We start from the raw sequence: 16289 nt of genomic DNA on the forward strand, positions 1-16289 counted from the left end.
GTGCTTCGGCCTGAAAATTTTGAAAACACACTAAGTTATATCACACTTTTAGCAGCAAGATAACATTAAACCACCATACCACGAGTAAAGATAGCGTAAGAAGATATAACAAAAGAATAATGTTATCAAAGTCGTAATCAAACCCGGGCAACTGTTTGGAAGCAGCTAAACTCAACGTGTAGTTAATCAACTTTATCGAGTTCAGTTTCGTCTTTTATGCTCTGTATCAGGTAAATAAATCCATTGTACTTTTACTTTACGTTGAGTAACGTGTTAAATGGGTCAAGTGTGTAATAATACCACATAGAGAAGAGTTTATTCTTGCTAAACATCAATTATTTGGAGATTTTAATCCAATGATGAACTCACCTACTGCTCCACGTTTGGGGCATCCTAAACTGTTATACCAGCCGTCAAAGCGAGGAATTTCCCACTTTATTTCACACTTGGAATCTGTTCAAATGTACAGTAAAGCCATTTTATGTCGACGCTGTCTCCAAATTGTTTTACCTCGTCGTTTACTCACCGGCGACGAACAGCAAGCAGAGCAGTGCGCAAGCACTCCAAAACCGCTTACGCAAATCCATCGGTGCAGAAAATGGATGGATGAGCAACTGCGCTTAGTCTGCAACCAAGAGCCGTGTAGGACTTTAAAAGGTAAAGTGGAAATGACCATTTTTCATTCGCATCCTTCGACTATTCTGTATGTTATAACGTTTTTACAATTTCTTGATAATACAAAATGCTTGGATTTGTATTATTGTAAAATCTATTTTTTTTTAGTTAAAGGATCAGTGTATAATAAAAACTGCATTGAAAATATTGATCTAAATAACAAGCCAAAAATACTGACATATAAAACTACTTTTTTTTGTACTTGATGGTCATATGTGGGCAAAAAAAAAAACAAGAAGTCAAATGTTCCATAGTTTGTATTCTTCCTTGTGCTTTTTAGCACTTGTTTTTTGTTGCATACATCATACAGCAGTATCTCGTGGTGTGTTTAGGTACTGTATACACTGCTAAAATGGTTTTCCTGTACAATTTTTGATAAGAGTACAAGTAATACATATTCAATGTCAAGTTCATAGTTTTCTAGTTTGTAATATATATTTGGACTGCAGATATTATCAACTGCACACACACCTTTTATGTGTCAGGTACAGATACCTGGCACCAGTACTCTGCAAAACCTAAAAACCTCAAAAGGGTTGGGGGTTTTGAATCTTTGTAGTTCGTATTTTTCAATGTGCTTTTTAGCATTTGTTTTGGCTTCACCGTACATTGACATGTAGTGGTCATATAATACACACTGTCCCATTAAGGTAATCCTTTATTTGCACTAAACCTTTTACATATTCTGTACTGTAGCTGCCCTAGCCAAAAGCTTCCACTTTTCTTCCAAGAAAGAAAGACATAGAGAGAATAAAAGAAAGAATGAGAAATAGAGAAAGAGACAGAGACAGAGAGAGAGACAGAGAGAGAGACAGAGAGAGAGAGAATTAAAGAGAGAGAGAAAGAAAAATGGAAAAAAAAACAGAGAGAAAAAAGAATGAAAAAGACAAAGAAAAAAAAGAAGGAAACGGGAAGACAGACAGACAGACAGACAATAGAGAATGAAAGGGAGAAAAAAAGAAGATGGTGAAAAGAGAGAGAAAGAAAGATAGAATGAGTGAATAAAAGAGAGACGAATAAAGAGAGAGAGTGAAAGATAGAGAGTGTGAGGGAGAGCAAAAGAAAGCCAAAGAAAGAAAGAAAGTAAGCAAGAAAGCAAGCAAGAAAGAAAGGCACAAAGAATCTTTGCCAACCATTGAAAAATTAGCTAAAAATTTTAAATGAATACAATTCTTTCTGAAGCCAAGAAATAAAATCATATTCAGTTCCTCCTGTTAATGAAGGGCAGAAGATGTCATTCTTACCTGTGCGGAGGTTGAAAAGTAGTGAGGGCAGCAGGTAGATTTTCTGTTCAGGTGCAGATAAGAGGCAGTGAGTTGACTTCTGCTTCACAAAAAAAGTCACGTGACCAGGAATTACCAAAGGGCTTGGTCATTTGCCTTAAAATCCTTCCTGCTTCTCACATTTATCCAGTCACACATCCTGCTTGTTGCATATAAAAGAAGTGAATGTTCCTCTTAAACTTGCTGCAACTCCCTGACTTGGGTCTGTGAAGAAAAAACAAGGTTTTAACATTTCCCATAATAATATTTGGCCATTCCTGTCTCCAGCCACAAAGGACCAAAGCCAACATGTCATTCTACGACAAAGTTTATCCTTTCTATCATATGCCGCGGACATCCTTTATATTCAGTGCCCACTTGCTCGCCGTGATCATGTGTTTCCTCGTTCTGACACTTTGCCTACTCCTTATTCTCCCTGGGATTCGAGGAAAATCGGTAAGTAAAAACGAGTCCACGGTTTTAAAATGAACAATATTCACTCTGTCTTTTCTTCTGCAACCAGCGTGTCTTCTGGCTGTTTCGGATCACTTTGAGCTTGTTTGTTGGTGCTGTCATTGTAGGTGAGTAGAGCACTTTTTCCACAAACTATGTCAGAAATATAACCAGCGTTATGAACTTTCTTCTCCTGCAGCGCTCAACTTCACTGACAACTGGGCTGAGGCCCGTATGACCACAAACGCCACCTATAAGTCATTCAGCAATGCAGTGGTTCACGCCGATGTCGGCCTGCATGTGGGCCTGTATGGAATCAATGTTACACTTAAAGGTGAGTGATGCGCAGGGTTGGGTAAAGTTACTTTAACTGGATTACTTTCAATTACTTTTGGATTACTCCAATACCAAATATGCCAATAAAAGACAAAAGAAACTAAATATGAATAAAATTACTAAATTTTGTGCAGGCTTGGGGAGTAACGGAATACATGGAACGGCAAAAATTATGTTGGCAAGCTGTTTGGATTTATTTTCATTTTGTTTCCGTCACATTTTATGTTAGTTTTGCCGGAGATCAAAGAGATCAAAGCCAGGAGAAAAAGCTTACCACGTGTTGTGAGTCATCATTTTATTCATATTTAGTTTATTTTATCTTTTATTAGCATATTTGGTATTGGAGTAATCCAAAAGTAATTGAAAGTAATCCAGTTAAAGTAACCCTACCCAACCCTGGTGATGCGGTCTTTCGTTATAAGCTTAATACAAACGTGCCAACCTCAGCTTATTGCTCCCTTTATAAATAATTTCATGCCCCATATTAAGTGATAACAAACCTTAGAAACACGACAATGCCCCTATTTACGCGCAGCAAGACAGACTATGTAGAATACCGCGACAATATTAAACATTTACGATAACCTTGTCTCTGTTACCAGTGGCAGAGACGATCCGGACCAGAGTCAAAACGGGATAGACTACCTTAAAAAACAAAAAAAAAAACAAAAAAACATGCTTTTTAAGAAAATGAGTTTCCTGTACAAAGTTTTTAATGCTTACATCAGTGTGCACTGCAGGAAACAAGAATTATCCCACTGTATGACGTAAAGGAGCAGAGCGGTGGTGGTGGGAATCCACTCCTCTATATCAATCTCCCAGAAGGAGTCAAGATCGCGCAGAGGGTGGAAGAGGGGTATCCTCAACCACCCTAAAAGACTTAGGGTGCTGAATGTGCGTGGTATTGGTACAATTCAGAGTAAGAGAGGTGAAATTGGAAGTTTGAGATAAATGGTTTTAAGTATTTCGGTATGTGGCAGAAAACGGTGGTTTGGAGTGGGATGTGAAGAAGTGGGGTGTAAGGCAATGGGTGTGCTGAATAAATTGTTCAAATATAGAGATCTGTGAATGGATGAAAACTAAGGTTTGTATGAAAGTGTGGCGGTACCAGCAGTGATGTATGGCTCAGAGGCGTGGGGTTGAAGAGTAAATGAGTGTGATAGGTTAAATGTCTTTGAAATGCGATATTTGCGGAGTATGTGTGGAGTGACACAACTGGATAGGTTAAGGAATGGGGAAGTAAGGAGAATAACTGGTGTGGTGAGAGAGCTTGCTGAGAGTGTTGATGACAATGTTCTGAGAGGGGTTGGACATATAAAAAGAATGGATGAAGGCTGTTTGACTGAGAGGATATGTAGTGCAGTGGTGTTGGGAAACGGAATGAGAGGAAGGCCAAAATATGGTCAGATGGGGTAAAACCTGCTCTGGATGTGAGGTCGGTTAATTTAATGGATGCAAGAGCTAGAGATGGATGTGAATGGCGAAGGATAGTTAAGAATGACTGTTATCGATGAATATGATGCGGAGGGGGTAAACCAGTGTAGGTTTTCAGGCCTCTCTGCTGATGAAGGGTTGCATGGAACATCTACTCACCCCTTGTTGAGCTGTGCGCTTAATGTTCTGTGTCAGGTTGGGAAGAACGAAGGGGAATGAATGCTTGGTTGAATGAATGTGAGATTGTTTTTTACCCTAGCCACCTAACATGAGGGGAATATGGCTTTTGTATATAGATAAATACACAAAGTTTGTTCTACAGCGTACACAATTTAAAATAATAAAAAAAACTTATCAAATAAATGGAAAACATAAATTCACAGGTATGTTAAAATTAGGGAAGCATCAAATTTCTGGCATCGAAATTTCCTTTCTTTTGAACAAGGGGACCATTTTCGGTTTATTCCGATAGATGAATACCCCCTCAAAAAAATAACAAAAGAATGAGGTTCTGATGACTCTACGCAGTGTTCATTTTACCTCTGAAAAGTGACGGGTCCCGGGGACTCGCATGCTCAAAAATCTATGGGTCCCAACAGAGATCTATGGGTCCCCAAAATTTAGTGTTATCAAGGTTGAAATTGTAAATCGGCGACAAATATATAATATAAATCTATATATTCATTCACTTTTAATCATCACAGTTAATTAATAATACAAAGCAGTTATCACTTCAGATTTTTCAGTTCATATATTCTTCGTGGTTTGCTGTCCCGCCACAGTTGTAATGCCTTCTCAAGGTCCAATCCATTATCATCCTCCTCATAGCGTCACCAGGAATATAATTTAGTCCATTTTGGCAGAAAAGTCCTTTTCTTACTCGGAGTATTCTTGTTAATTTTGTTTCGTTGAATCATTCACTTCGACACACGTGTTTTGCTTGCCTCCGCGATCTTCCGAATAATTTCTCCACCGTTTTGTCGTGCCGGAATTATTGCCGTTGTTATCACTTTCTCCATTATGTTTCGACTTATTACTGACAATAAGGAAATTACCAATTATTTTGTTGATTTTCACCTAATACTGTTTTTTCTGAGGCATACTTAACCTTCACCTTCCCTCGATGACAAGCACCAAAACAATGACGTAATCTCAAAGCAACGAGACCTCGTTTGCCGAGATCGACGTGCAGACGAAAACTCGAACCGCGAGACCAAAACAACAATGGCGCATCTGCCTGACAAAAAGTTTGGAGTGCGGTAAATCTTTGTTAAAAAAAAGTAATCGGGTAATAATGGCAATTTTGTGTCAAAAAAGTTGCGTCCCGGGGACGCACGTTGATTTGAGAGCAAAAATGATGCGTCTAGGATGCAGGGACGCGGGGAAACGAGAACACTGCTCTACGTCAAAGGTGAGGCAAGCCATGCGAAGCTGGCTTTCACTCGGGGGCGGGTATGGGGAGAGTTACACTTAACCATTCACAAGACAATTTTGATAGCTAGATGAACAATAACCACCATAACACGGGTAAAGAAATTGCCAAAGCCTAATGGATCAAAGGTAAAATAACAGAATCATGTGTTAGCCAGAAATCGAACCTAGTTCAACTGCTTGGAAGGTAACTATAATAACCACTACGCCAACAACATTGTCGTCAAGTATAATTGACAAATCATAGACCCTAGTCGAGTAAGGCAAGCCATGTGAAGCTGGCTTTCACTCGGGGGTGAATTTGTGTATGACGCAATAGCTTATTTTTCATTTAGCACAAAAGAAAAAAAGAGATTAAGGATGCTGTCAAAAAAGGCGTTGCCAAGATTTTACCAACAAGAAATGTTGTGAAAGGTTTGTGTGTCCCTCTGCTTCCAAATTTTTGATATTCACTAGCCAGACTTCGGCTTATGTTTCCATGCTAACATTGCAAAGCTAACTATCTACAGATTAGCTATTTTAATCCGTCCGTTCGTCCCGAGAGTTTCATTTATTATTAGTAAAATGAATATAAACTTGAAAACCACTGCTTACAACCTTAGATTTCTGTTGTAACCATAGCGATCGTGAAAATTGCAACTAGCATGACGCCCTATTTTTGCTTTTAAGGGCATCCGGCTTTCCAGTTGAATGAGACTATCGACTACAATGAAATGTTCACTTGGCGTGACACTATTGAGAAGGATTATAACGAAGCCTTGGAGAGAGGACTACCAAACCCCATCCTATACGTTGCGGAGAAATTTACTATCAGCAGCCCCTGCGGCCTCAATTTTTTCTACAGAAATTCAAGCCAATACGCGTCTGCAACTCTCTGGTTAGTAAAATCAAACTTGTGGACTGGTGATCCTAAAATGTTGAGGAAATGACCTATTTCTACCAGGATGGCATTCTGCTGCTGGATACTGGCCAACATCCTCCTTTCCATGCCAGTTATTTTATACGCCGGTTACATGATGTTGGCTACAGCTGGCTTCATTTTCATCTCGGCAGGCACTTTCACCGCCATCAGGCATGCGCCCGACTGTGTTTTCTCCATCGGAACCGTCTTTTTTGTAGTGGAATACAGCCTCTCATTTTGGATGGCTCTAGCTGCCGGTAACTGTTAAAGGTCTTGCTGGAAATCACTTGGATTTGACTATTGTCAGTAATTTTCCTAGGTGTGCTGTGCAGCATCATCGGGATTCTGGTGGTGATTATCAATTTAACGGTACCTGAAAAGATGATGGAGGTTTTCAGCATGAACGTTGACAATTATGAAGATGAAGACATTTCTTGCACAGAAACGTACCTGAATCCGGCCTTCCTTGATGTTTCAGAGGTAAGTTCTCATATTGAAAGGGCAGGGTGGAATATTTTACCACTGTACTGTGTAGTGCACACTATAGTGAAGAAAATAAGTATTTGAACACCCTGCTATGTTGCTATTTCTCCCACTTAGAAATCATGGACAGAGAGAAATAAACTAAAAACAAAAATACAGAAATCTCAATGCATGATTTTTCAACGTTTTATTTGTGTGACATAACTGCAAATAAGTGTTTGAAAACCTGAGAAAAGGAATGTTAATATATGATGCAGTAGCCTTTGTTTGCTTTTACAGAGATCAAACGTTTCCTGTAGTCTTTCACCAGGTTTGCACACACTGCTGGAGAGATCTTGGCCCACTCCTCCACATAGATCTTCTCTAAATCAGTCAGCTTTCTGTGCTGTTGCTGAGAAACACTGAGTTTCAGCTCCCTCCAAATATTTTTAATTGGTTTTAGATCCAGAGACTGGCTAGGCCATGCCAGAACCTTGATATACTTCTTACGAAGCGACTCCTTGGTTTTCCTCGCTGAGTGCTCCGGGTCGTTTTTGTGTTGGAAGAACCAGCCACGACCCATCTTTAATGCTCTGATTGAGGGAAGGAGGTTGTTCCCCAAAATCTCACATCCTCCCATCCTCTCTTTAATGCAGTGCACTTTTCCTGTCCCACGTGCAGAAAAACACCCCCAAAGCATAGTACCACCCCCATTCCTCATAGTAGGGAGAATGTTCTTCGGATTGTACTCTTTATTCTTCTTCCTCTAAACATGATTAGTGGAATTATGACCAAAAAGTTCGATATTGGTCTCATCTGACCACAAAACTTTCTCCCATGACTCCTCTGTATCATTCAAATGGTCATATGCAAATTTAAGAGGGACCTTTACATATGCTGGTTTAAGCAGGGGAACCTTTTGTGCCATGCATGATTTCAAATCATGATGTCTTAGTGTATTGCCTACAGTAACCTTCGAAATGGTGGTCCCAGCTCTTTTCAGGGCACTGACCAACTCCTGTCGTGTAGTTCTGGGCCGATTCCCCACCTTTCTTAAAATTATTGAGACCCCACGAGGTGATATCTTGCATGGGGCTCCAATGTGATTGAGATTGACCGTCATGTTTAGCTTCTTCCATTTTCTAATGATTGCTCCAACAGTGGACCTTTTTTCACCAAGCTTGCTCCGTAGCCCTTTCCAGCCTTGTGGATGTGTACAATTTTGTCTTTGGTGTCATTGGACAGCTTTTTGAGATAAAAGAGTGGATGTCACTCAATTTCCTGCGTCTTAACCCTGAAAAGACCGAAATGTTAGTTATTGGTCCATCTAAGTCCCGTGACTTATTCTCTAAAACCGCAGTGAACTTGGACAATTGCCACATCACACAGAGTGACTCACTTAAAAATTTAGGTGTCATTTTCGACCCTGATCTGTCCTTTCAAACACATGTGAAGAAAATTACTAGAACCGCTTTCTTCCATCTCCGTAACATTGCTAAAATTCGTCCTATACTTTCTCAGTCGGATGCGGAAATCATAATACATGCGTTTGTTACCTCCCGTCTCGACTACTGTAATGCACTACTTTCCGGTCTTCCGATGACCAGACTCAAGAGTCTTCAGCTGGTACAAAATGCTGCAGCGAGGCTTTTAACAAGGACAAAAAGTACGATCACATCACCCCAATTTTGGCTAACCTGCATTGGCTCCCTGTTAGCCTAAGATGCGATTTTAAGGTTCTTCTACTACTATACAAAATCATACATGGACTTTCCCCCTCATATCTTTCAGATCTGATCTCCCCCTACGTCCCGGCCCGAAGCCTTCGTTCCGAGAGCGCCGGTCTCCTGGTGATCCCAAGAGCCAAGAAGTGTTCCGCTGGTTCGAGAGCGTTCTCCATCCGGGCACCGGTGTTGTGGAATGCTCTTCCCCCTGAGATCCGATCTGCAACCTCGGTGGAAATGTTTAAATCTAGGCTTAAAACTCACTTCTACTCTATAGCATACGAGTAACCTAAACTTCTTATATGTAATAACTTGTGAAGCCCTTAGAGACTAATTGTGATTAAGGGCTATACAAATAAAAATGACTTGACTTGACTTGACTTTTTGGTCTTCGCCATGTTACAAGTTAAATTCTTCCTGATTTATGGCGTGGACAGGTGTCTTTATGCAGCTAACAACCTCAGACAGGCGCATCTGATTCAGGATTATACATGGAGTGCAGGTGGACCTCTAATGGGAGGACTAACAGGTCTTTCAGGGACAGAATTCTAGATAATACACAGGTGTACAAATATATATTTTTGCAGCTGTATCACACAAATAAATCGTTAAAAAAATCATGCATTGTGATTTCTGGATGTTCCTTTTTAGTTTATCTCTCTCACAATGGACATGCACCTACGATGAAAATGTCAGTGGGAGAAATAGCAAAATAGCAGGGTGTTCATATACTTATTTTCTTCACTGTATATTGAGTGCCACAAAACACAATGAAGATTACAAGCTACTGAGACTAAAAGTGACCAAACCGGACACATTTTCTTCTGTTTTTTGCTGAGCCTTTCACAAGTCAAAACACCCACAATCATCTCAGCTCCCTCTAGTTGAGCCTCATATTACTGTAAGTAAAATAAATACAAATTTCTTGACCTTTGAGAATTTTTACATTATAAAACATGTATTCTTGCTTATTTTTTAAACCAATATTTTTTCAAATTAATTGTTTTTTAACCATTAGGAGGAACTAAATAATACACAATATCTCTTTACTCTTATTATATTCACAGTGTATTTGTTTTTGTTGATTAAAAAAAATGGAATTTCTATTTAAAAATAATAATTCACATGTAACTAGTTGCAATGGAATAACCAAAGGGTGGTCTTTTGTATAAAATATTTTGAGGCACAACTTTTATCTTTGGGGATATTGTCGTGGCACTCGTAGCAATGCTATATGTGAGAGATGTTGAAAAAATAAGCGAGAGTGTGGATATCTGAGAGGTTGCTGGTTAATTTGCTGGCATTTGAGCTTCAATCTTTAAAATCCCAAGTCACAATTGCAAGAGAAATGTCAACTTCCTGCACAATTAACTGAAATTTGGTTTGGTCAATTTTCATGTGGTAGGCCTTTAATGCAAAATTTATCACCATTTTTTTCATATAGCTTTTTTTTATTTCCTGAATATAATCAAACACAATGAGGGCACAAAAAACAGTATACATTGTTTTACCAAAAACTTTGCTCAACATATATTGACTTGACTGTTTATTTGTCAACTTTTGAATGTGATGTACCCTTTGTGAACTATTTTTACATCTAAGTACTCCAAACCAACACAAACAATTTTCTGTTTTGCAGCATAACATATGAATGACTAAGTTCAAGGTTGTTTCAAATCCCATGATACTTTTAGGTTGTTCTAAACACAATTTTGGGCAGTTTAAAACTAAATTAGCTGATATCAAGGGTTGTTTTTGAAATAAATTACAAAATATTCTGCAGTTTGGAAAAACATGAGCTAATACATAATCATATGTAACATTATTTGGGGTCTAAAAAATGTATTTGTTATTGTAAAAGCAAGGACACTTTGGGAGTTCTGGATGTGTTGTTTTCTTTTAATAAGATTTTATTGACAACTGAAGTAGTAGATGCTTTTGATTTTTTACCCAAATTAGATTATTTATCCTCAAGCATTTTTTAAGCGGAGCCTCCTGAATCTAAGGATCATTAATAGTACAGTCAGTTTCAATTTCAATACAAATGCTTCTTATGATATGTGTCTAGAAGTTTCAGGTACCCCTTTGGCCTTTGGGGTACCCAAATTTGAGAACCACTGAGAACATTTGAGTTAATAGTAAGAACATGTACATGTTTTTAAAATTGCGCTACTAATATTTAAATTAAAATAAACAAGGTAGCTTTTATGGTAGAGTCCAGCTCTCCACTTCCATAGACTGCAACTACCGTATTTTCCGCACTATAAGGCGCACCAGGTTGTAGGGCGCACCCCCCAAAAATAGTTTTTGGTCCTATAATTTCCATACATAAGGTGCACCGGATTATAAGGCGCTACAATGGGAACGTTGACAAAACAGTCAGATAGTTCAGTCAAACTTGTTACCCCTTAACATTCCGAAAGCTTGAAAGGAAGCGAATACGTGTCTCAAATGCATCGTTCCAAATATCATTCGGAAGGTTACAGTCTTGGGATTCAAGAAATGCCAAACATTTCTTAGTTTCCATTTTATTTTTTGCTGGCAACTGTGTGGACGGCAAAGTAAGAATTTTATTGTGCAGGGAAACGGGGTTCTTTACTGTGCATATGACAATAAACACTTTGAATTGAATTTAGTTTAAAAATAGACTCATCACAGAAACATCAAGATCGTTCTAAAACAAGATACCGGGAAAATATAAAGCCGCATAGCTCACCTAAGCCATCGCGTTCAATAATGATACGTAACCATGGTCTTCTTACAACCGTGAGTGTAGTAAATCCAGGAGAGTAAAATATTTACAAATACAGAATAGTAAAAAATGTTTTCTCTATGCCGTAGTGCAACCCAACGTGTGATTCACATTCATCTTTTTCGGCCAATTGCAGGCTTGGTTTCGCCCCTTTAGCCTATGCGAGCCTGTGAATGATAAAAAGGATCCGCCCCCTTTACCTCCGAATAACTTTAGCCAATAGTGACTGATTCAAATGATGATTGACACATTGGTTAGGAAATGAAACGCCGGTATATAAATCCCGGCATACACCGCGGACTACTTCGCCTTAGGGGGAAAATCTAGTCGATGGCTGCCTGCCTTAGTTGCAAGACTTTGCGACTTAATATTGATCCATATATAAGGCGCACTGTATTATAAGGCGCATGGTCAGCTTTCGAAAAAAACAAAGGCTTTTAGGTGCGCCTTATAGTGCGGAAAATACGGTAATTTATGAATATACTTAAATCAATAATTGATCATTTTATTCGATTGTGTTTTGTGTTTTTACTTTCCAGGACCATTTCACTTTCAACACTTGAAGAGCTACCGAATTCCATATGCAGGAAAAATGCCATGTGTATCTGCATCTCTAACGTCTTTGTTTTTGTTGTGATTTAAGGTTCTGTATTTATAAATACATTCTTTTTGTATGGGATCCATGCACTGTAGTGTTACTAAACACAGATTTTTTTTTGTTTTACCTAGTTTGGCGCCTGTGGTATTTTTGATGGCTGTAAAAAAATAAAAAAACAAGTACATCCTGTAGGATTGTGGTAAATGTGTTAAGAGTTGAGGAAATAAAGAATTCTGGGCCATCATTTTGGATATTGTTTTCAGTGAATAGTGTTTTCCCTAACAAAGCATAAACTGAGATTGAAATACTTTGTCAAATTCGAGAGTGAAAGTGTCCATTTTACTTTAACAATGAAAACGAATAAAAACAGGTAGAACTGACAACAGACTATTTGGCACTTATTTTTATTGACATACTGTAATCTTTCATTAATCGCTATCGGGACAAGAACCCACTGCGATATGTAAAAATCTGCAAAGCAGGAACTACCCCCGTCCCCTCCATTTTTAACACGAGCTCTGTCGGCCCCAACTTGCAGCAATAATTGACTGGGGATAACGGATCACGGCTGCAAGGGTGCAAGAACAAACAAGCAGTGAGATTGTATTATTTGTTTCAGAATATTACATTCATTCTGCAATTTACATTCTTGTACGCTTTTGTAAAGGTTATCTCTTAAAACTGCATTTCAAAATGAAGGGGTGTCTTTGGCCTTCAGTGTCTCAGTAATACACAGCATTTTCTGCAATTATAAATAGTAATACAGTGTGTACATAATACTTACTGTAACTTGTGAATTATTTATTGTTGGTCAGAAATGTGTCATTGTACCATGCATATACTGTACGAATAATATGGCCGTCCTAATCCAGTTCTGAAGCAACCCAAAGTATTTACAGTAGCATTACATTGACACTATAAAAATGCCTAACTAAAATATAAAAGCGCTTCTTTCTATAGGAAAATAAAAGTGAACATATAGCTACTTCTCTTCCATACTCACTCCAAGCACAAATTTCACATTGTAAGGCCATTATGAGGATGTTGTCTGAGACTAAACCTGAAATGGCGAACAGGACTTATTTATGAAACGGTGACGCGATCCCCCGAATAATGTTAAAATAATAGAAAAATAAAACTTTAATCATCTGGACTCAATGCTGCCTCTTCAAATGTAGGATGGTGTCTCCTGTCCTGTGAGCAGTCTGAACATCACGGCGGGCATTGTCTTCATGTTGATCTGGTTCAGATTTCAGAAAAAAATAAGAATGCGTTATTTTTATTGAGACACAGTAATTTTTCACAACATTTGGATCCAAATCGCTTTCACAATCGGAAAATATATTCCCTCAAAAATGATTTGAAGTCATGTCACATTTATTTGTATAGCCCTTAATCACAAAAATGTTTTGAAGGACTGCACAGGATGACAACTACACTATCCCCTGTTCTTAGACCAACATGCAGGCAAGGAAAAACTCAAAACTTCAGCGTGAGGAAAAAGGAAACCCTGAGAAGTAATCGACCTTCCAGGATGACCAGGGTGGAATAGATCTAGCATTGGGTAGCAGTACATAAACATAGTAAACATCAGTCAAGTCAAGTCATTTTTATTTGTATAGCCCTTAATCACAAAGAGTCCCAAAGGGCTTCAATATATTCTATCATCAATAAAAGAGAACACTTGGTCACATGTTAAAATTTGTTCGGATAGTGCATGACAGCAACGACGCCTCAAGCCTGTAAAATAGTCCAAAAAGTCTATAACAGCAATGACGCAGCTTTCCATCTCTGCCGGCTGGTCGATGCAGGTGTTGACATGCTTCAGGTCAGACACTGGTCCGCTGACTCATCTCAAATTGTCCTTCTCTTTTATATCACCACAAGCCAGACAGTCGGAAAAAGACAGGACAATACAAAATATGAGGTTGGCATCAATCATAAGCTTTTGAAAAGAAGTGTGTCTTAAGTTTAGATTTAAAAACTTCCACTCAGGTTGCAGATCCTATCTCCGGAGGCAGAGCGTTCCACAGCACCGGGGCCCGGATAGAGAACGCTCTCGAGCTTGCAGACTTCTTCTTGGCTCTCGGAGTCACAAGTAGACCGGCATTTTCAGAGCGGAGGCTCCGTGCAGGAACATAGGGGGATGCGGTGTAATAATTGATAATAGAGATTTTTCTTTTTTTCCACTGATCATTTTATGCAAGGAAATAAATATCAACAGCTTTGATAAACAATTGACAAAATAGAAGGAAAAAAGGGCTTAGAGAAAAAAGCCACAGCTTATCTTGGTCCTGTCCCCTTCACAATTAGCAAGTCATATAATGTGATTTGTTTTTTTATAACAAGGCATTTTATGTAAGATCTCATCATCACACAAGTGAATTTATCATGAACACTTCTTATAAAAAAAACTAAATCAACATAATCAATCATGTGTAGTATATTTTTTATATTTCCTTTTTTTCATGAACTTTTTCACTCCCCTCGCCTTGCTATCTCCCTCTCTTTCTGGACCAGGTCTCAAATTAGTCTTTCATGAGTTTCCATCAGAAGAGCCAAGATAACAAAAAATAAAAAAATAAATAAAAAAACAAGTCCATCTTGATCCGATGAAACCAGTGTGGCTAGTCTCGTCAGTCAGTAGTTTCCATTTTGACGTTGAGGACCTTGAACCTGTTGTAGATGTCTGCTTTCTGCTTGATTAAGGCATTTTCAGGTGTGGTTGTCAGATAGTTGGTCATTTTCTTTCATATCATATCCTAAATGTTTTAGCATTGTACGATTAATGGCAGGGTTTTGTTTGCAGCACTTTAGATCATCTGAGCAGTTTGATATTTTATTATATATCGAAATTTGAGGAGATTAGCCTCTATGAGTAGATAATATGGACCTGGTCTATAACTAGTTTTAAAAAATATTCTTATTGCTCTGGTATCTTAAATAAAGGATTTAAGGCTGAGGGATAGGTGTTTTCCCTACATTTCAGCACAATATGTTAAATAAGGTAGTATAAGACCACTAGATGTAACTGTATTGTGTAATGCTGGGGTTGCTAACCATTTTGAACCTGAGATCCAACTTTTGACATTCCTGTCGGCCATCTTGCTGCGACAGGTACCCCAAAAAACAAAAACCTAACGAAAGGCTTGGCAGAAAATAAAAATAAAAATAGAGCAGTTTGGCCACTTTGATTTGCCGTAGTTTGTACTCTTTCTTGTGCTTTTAAGCACTTGTTTTCTGTTGCATGACACAATACAGCGGCATTTAGTAGTCAAATAATAATCACGTCACTTTAAAAAACAAGAAAATAGCCAAATTAGCAAGTAGTAACTTTCCTCGGTTGGATTTTCTATTTCACATACTGCAGTTTGTAGATTTCAGTTGTTACATGAATAAATAATAACAAAGAGATTTATCTTGTATGTGCTACATTTATTTATAGGAGATGAATAAGAAGAAACTCAATATCAAATTAAATAGTGTTGTTGCACTGCAAGATATATATCTATATCTATATATATATTTATCTATATATATATAGATATATATATATATATATATATATATATATCCATCCATCTATCCATCCATTATCAGCACTGCTTATCCTCAGTAGGGTCACGGGGGTGCTGGACCCCATCCCAGCTATCTTCGAGCAGTGGGCAGGGGACACCCTGATCAGGTTGCTAGCCAGTTGCAGGGCACACAGAGACAGACAACTCACTCATTCACACCTAGGGACAATTTGCAGACATGGGACCAAGTCACACATGTGCAAGTCTCAAGTAAGTCTCAAGTCTTCACCTTCAAGTCCCAAGTAAGTCCCAAGTATTTTTTTCTTGGGCAAGTCAAGTCACAAGTCAAGTCCCGAGTCTTAGATTGCCAAGTCCAAGTCAAGTCACAAGTCATAAAAACAGCGACTCGAGTCGACTCGAGTCCAAGTCACTAAGTCTCAAGTCCCCATGTCTGACAATTTGTACCGGCCAGTTAACCTAGAAATCAGTTTTTTGGGGGGAATGTGGGAGGAAACCGGCAGCACGGCGAGGCGGTGGTTAGCGCATGTGCTGCACAGTTCTGAGGTCATGGGTTCAAATCCAGCTACCAACCTTCCTGTGCGGAGTTTGCATGTCCTCCCCGTGCTTGCATGGGTTTCCTCCGGGCACTCCGGTTTCCACATTCCAAAAACATGCGTGTCAGGTTAATTTGCCGGTCACAATTGTCCCTAGGTGTGAACGAGGGAATTGTCTGTCCCTGTGTG

General features: G+C 38.7%; 3 protein-coding genes across 6 annotated transcripts in view; 1 reads left to right on the forward strand and 2 right to left on the reverse strand.

The window, feature by feature from the left end:
- duox (dual oxidase) overlaps positions 1-596 on the reverse strand; it is a 36131-nt gene extending 35535 nt beyond the window's left edge. The window contains exons 1-2 of the mRNA XM_088340008.1: positions 527-596; positions 370-453 (exon numbers count right to left, since the gene is read on the reverse strand). Coding sequence (XP_088196134.1) covers positions 370-453; positions 527-587 — 145 coding nt within the window. The 5' untranslated portion in view covers positions 588-596. The remainder of the gene's footprint in view (positions 1-369; positions 454-526) is intronic.
- duoxa (dual oxidase maturation factor) lies at positions 1-12230 on the forward strand. 3 transcript variants are annotated; one of them, XM_088340013.1, is made up of 9 exons: positions 1-230; positions 540-657; positions 2226-2393; positions 2461-2518; positions 2590-2724; positions 6261-6468; positions 6535-6749; positions 6812-6972; positions 11970-12230. In XM_088340013.1, exons 3-9 carry the CDS (start codon positions 2247-2249, stop codon positions 11991-11993), a joined length of 948 nt encoding a protein of 315 aa, XP_088196139.1. In that variant the 5' UTR covers positions 1-230; positions 540-657; positions 2226-2246; the 3' UTR covers positions 11994-12230. The 3 variants fall into 3 exon arrangements, 2 of the variants coding, with proteins under 2 accessions (XP_088196139.1, XP_088196138.1); XR_015850873.1 differs by lacking the exon at positions 1-230 and having other exon boundaries at positions 350-657; positions 6825-6972; XM_088340012.1 differs by lacking the exon at positions 1-230 and having other exon boundaries at positions 350-657.
- apba2a (amyloid beta precursor protein binding family A member 2a) overlaps positions 10252-16289 on the reverse strand; it is a 21812-nt gene continuing 15774 nt past the window's right edge. The window contains exon 12 of one of the 2 annotated variants that reach the window (XM_088340011.1): positions 10252-13268. In XM_088340011.1, the coding sequence (XP_088196137.1) occupies positions 13197-13268 (72 nt within the window). In that variant the 3' untranslated portion in view covers positions 10252-13196. The remainder of the gene's footprint in view (positions 13269-16289) is intronic. The other variant, XM_088340010.1, reaches the window with a different exon arrangement.

Source organism: Urocampus carinirostris, chromosome 7 (assembly GCF_059441175.1).
Source record: "Urocampus carinirostris isolate Australia breed hairy pipefish chromosome 7, RoL_Ucar_1.0, whole genome shotgun sequence".
NCBI classification, from domain to species: Eukaryota; Metazoa; Chordata; class Actinopteri; order Syngnathiformes; family Syngnathidae; genus Urocampus; species Urocampus carinirostris.

Bases quoted from the DNA above. Each gene is read 5' to 3' on its own strand.
- duoxa (XM_088340013.1), top strand. From the start codon at position 2,247: ATGTCATTCTACGACAAAGTTTATCCTTTCTATCATATGCCGCGGACA. The intron at 2,725-6,260 runs GTGAGTGATGCG...TTTGCTTTTAAG, and splicing joins AATCAATGTTACACTTAAAG to GGCATCCGGCTTTCCAGTTG. The intron at 6,973-11,969 runs GTAAGTTCTCAT...TTTACTTTCCAG, and splicing joins CCTTCCTTGATGTTTCAGAG to GACCATTTCACTTTCAACAC.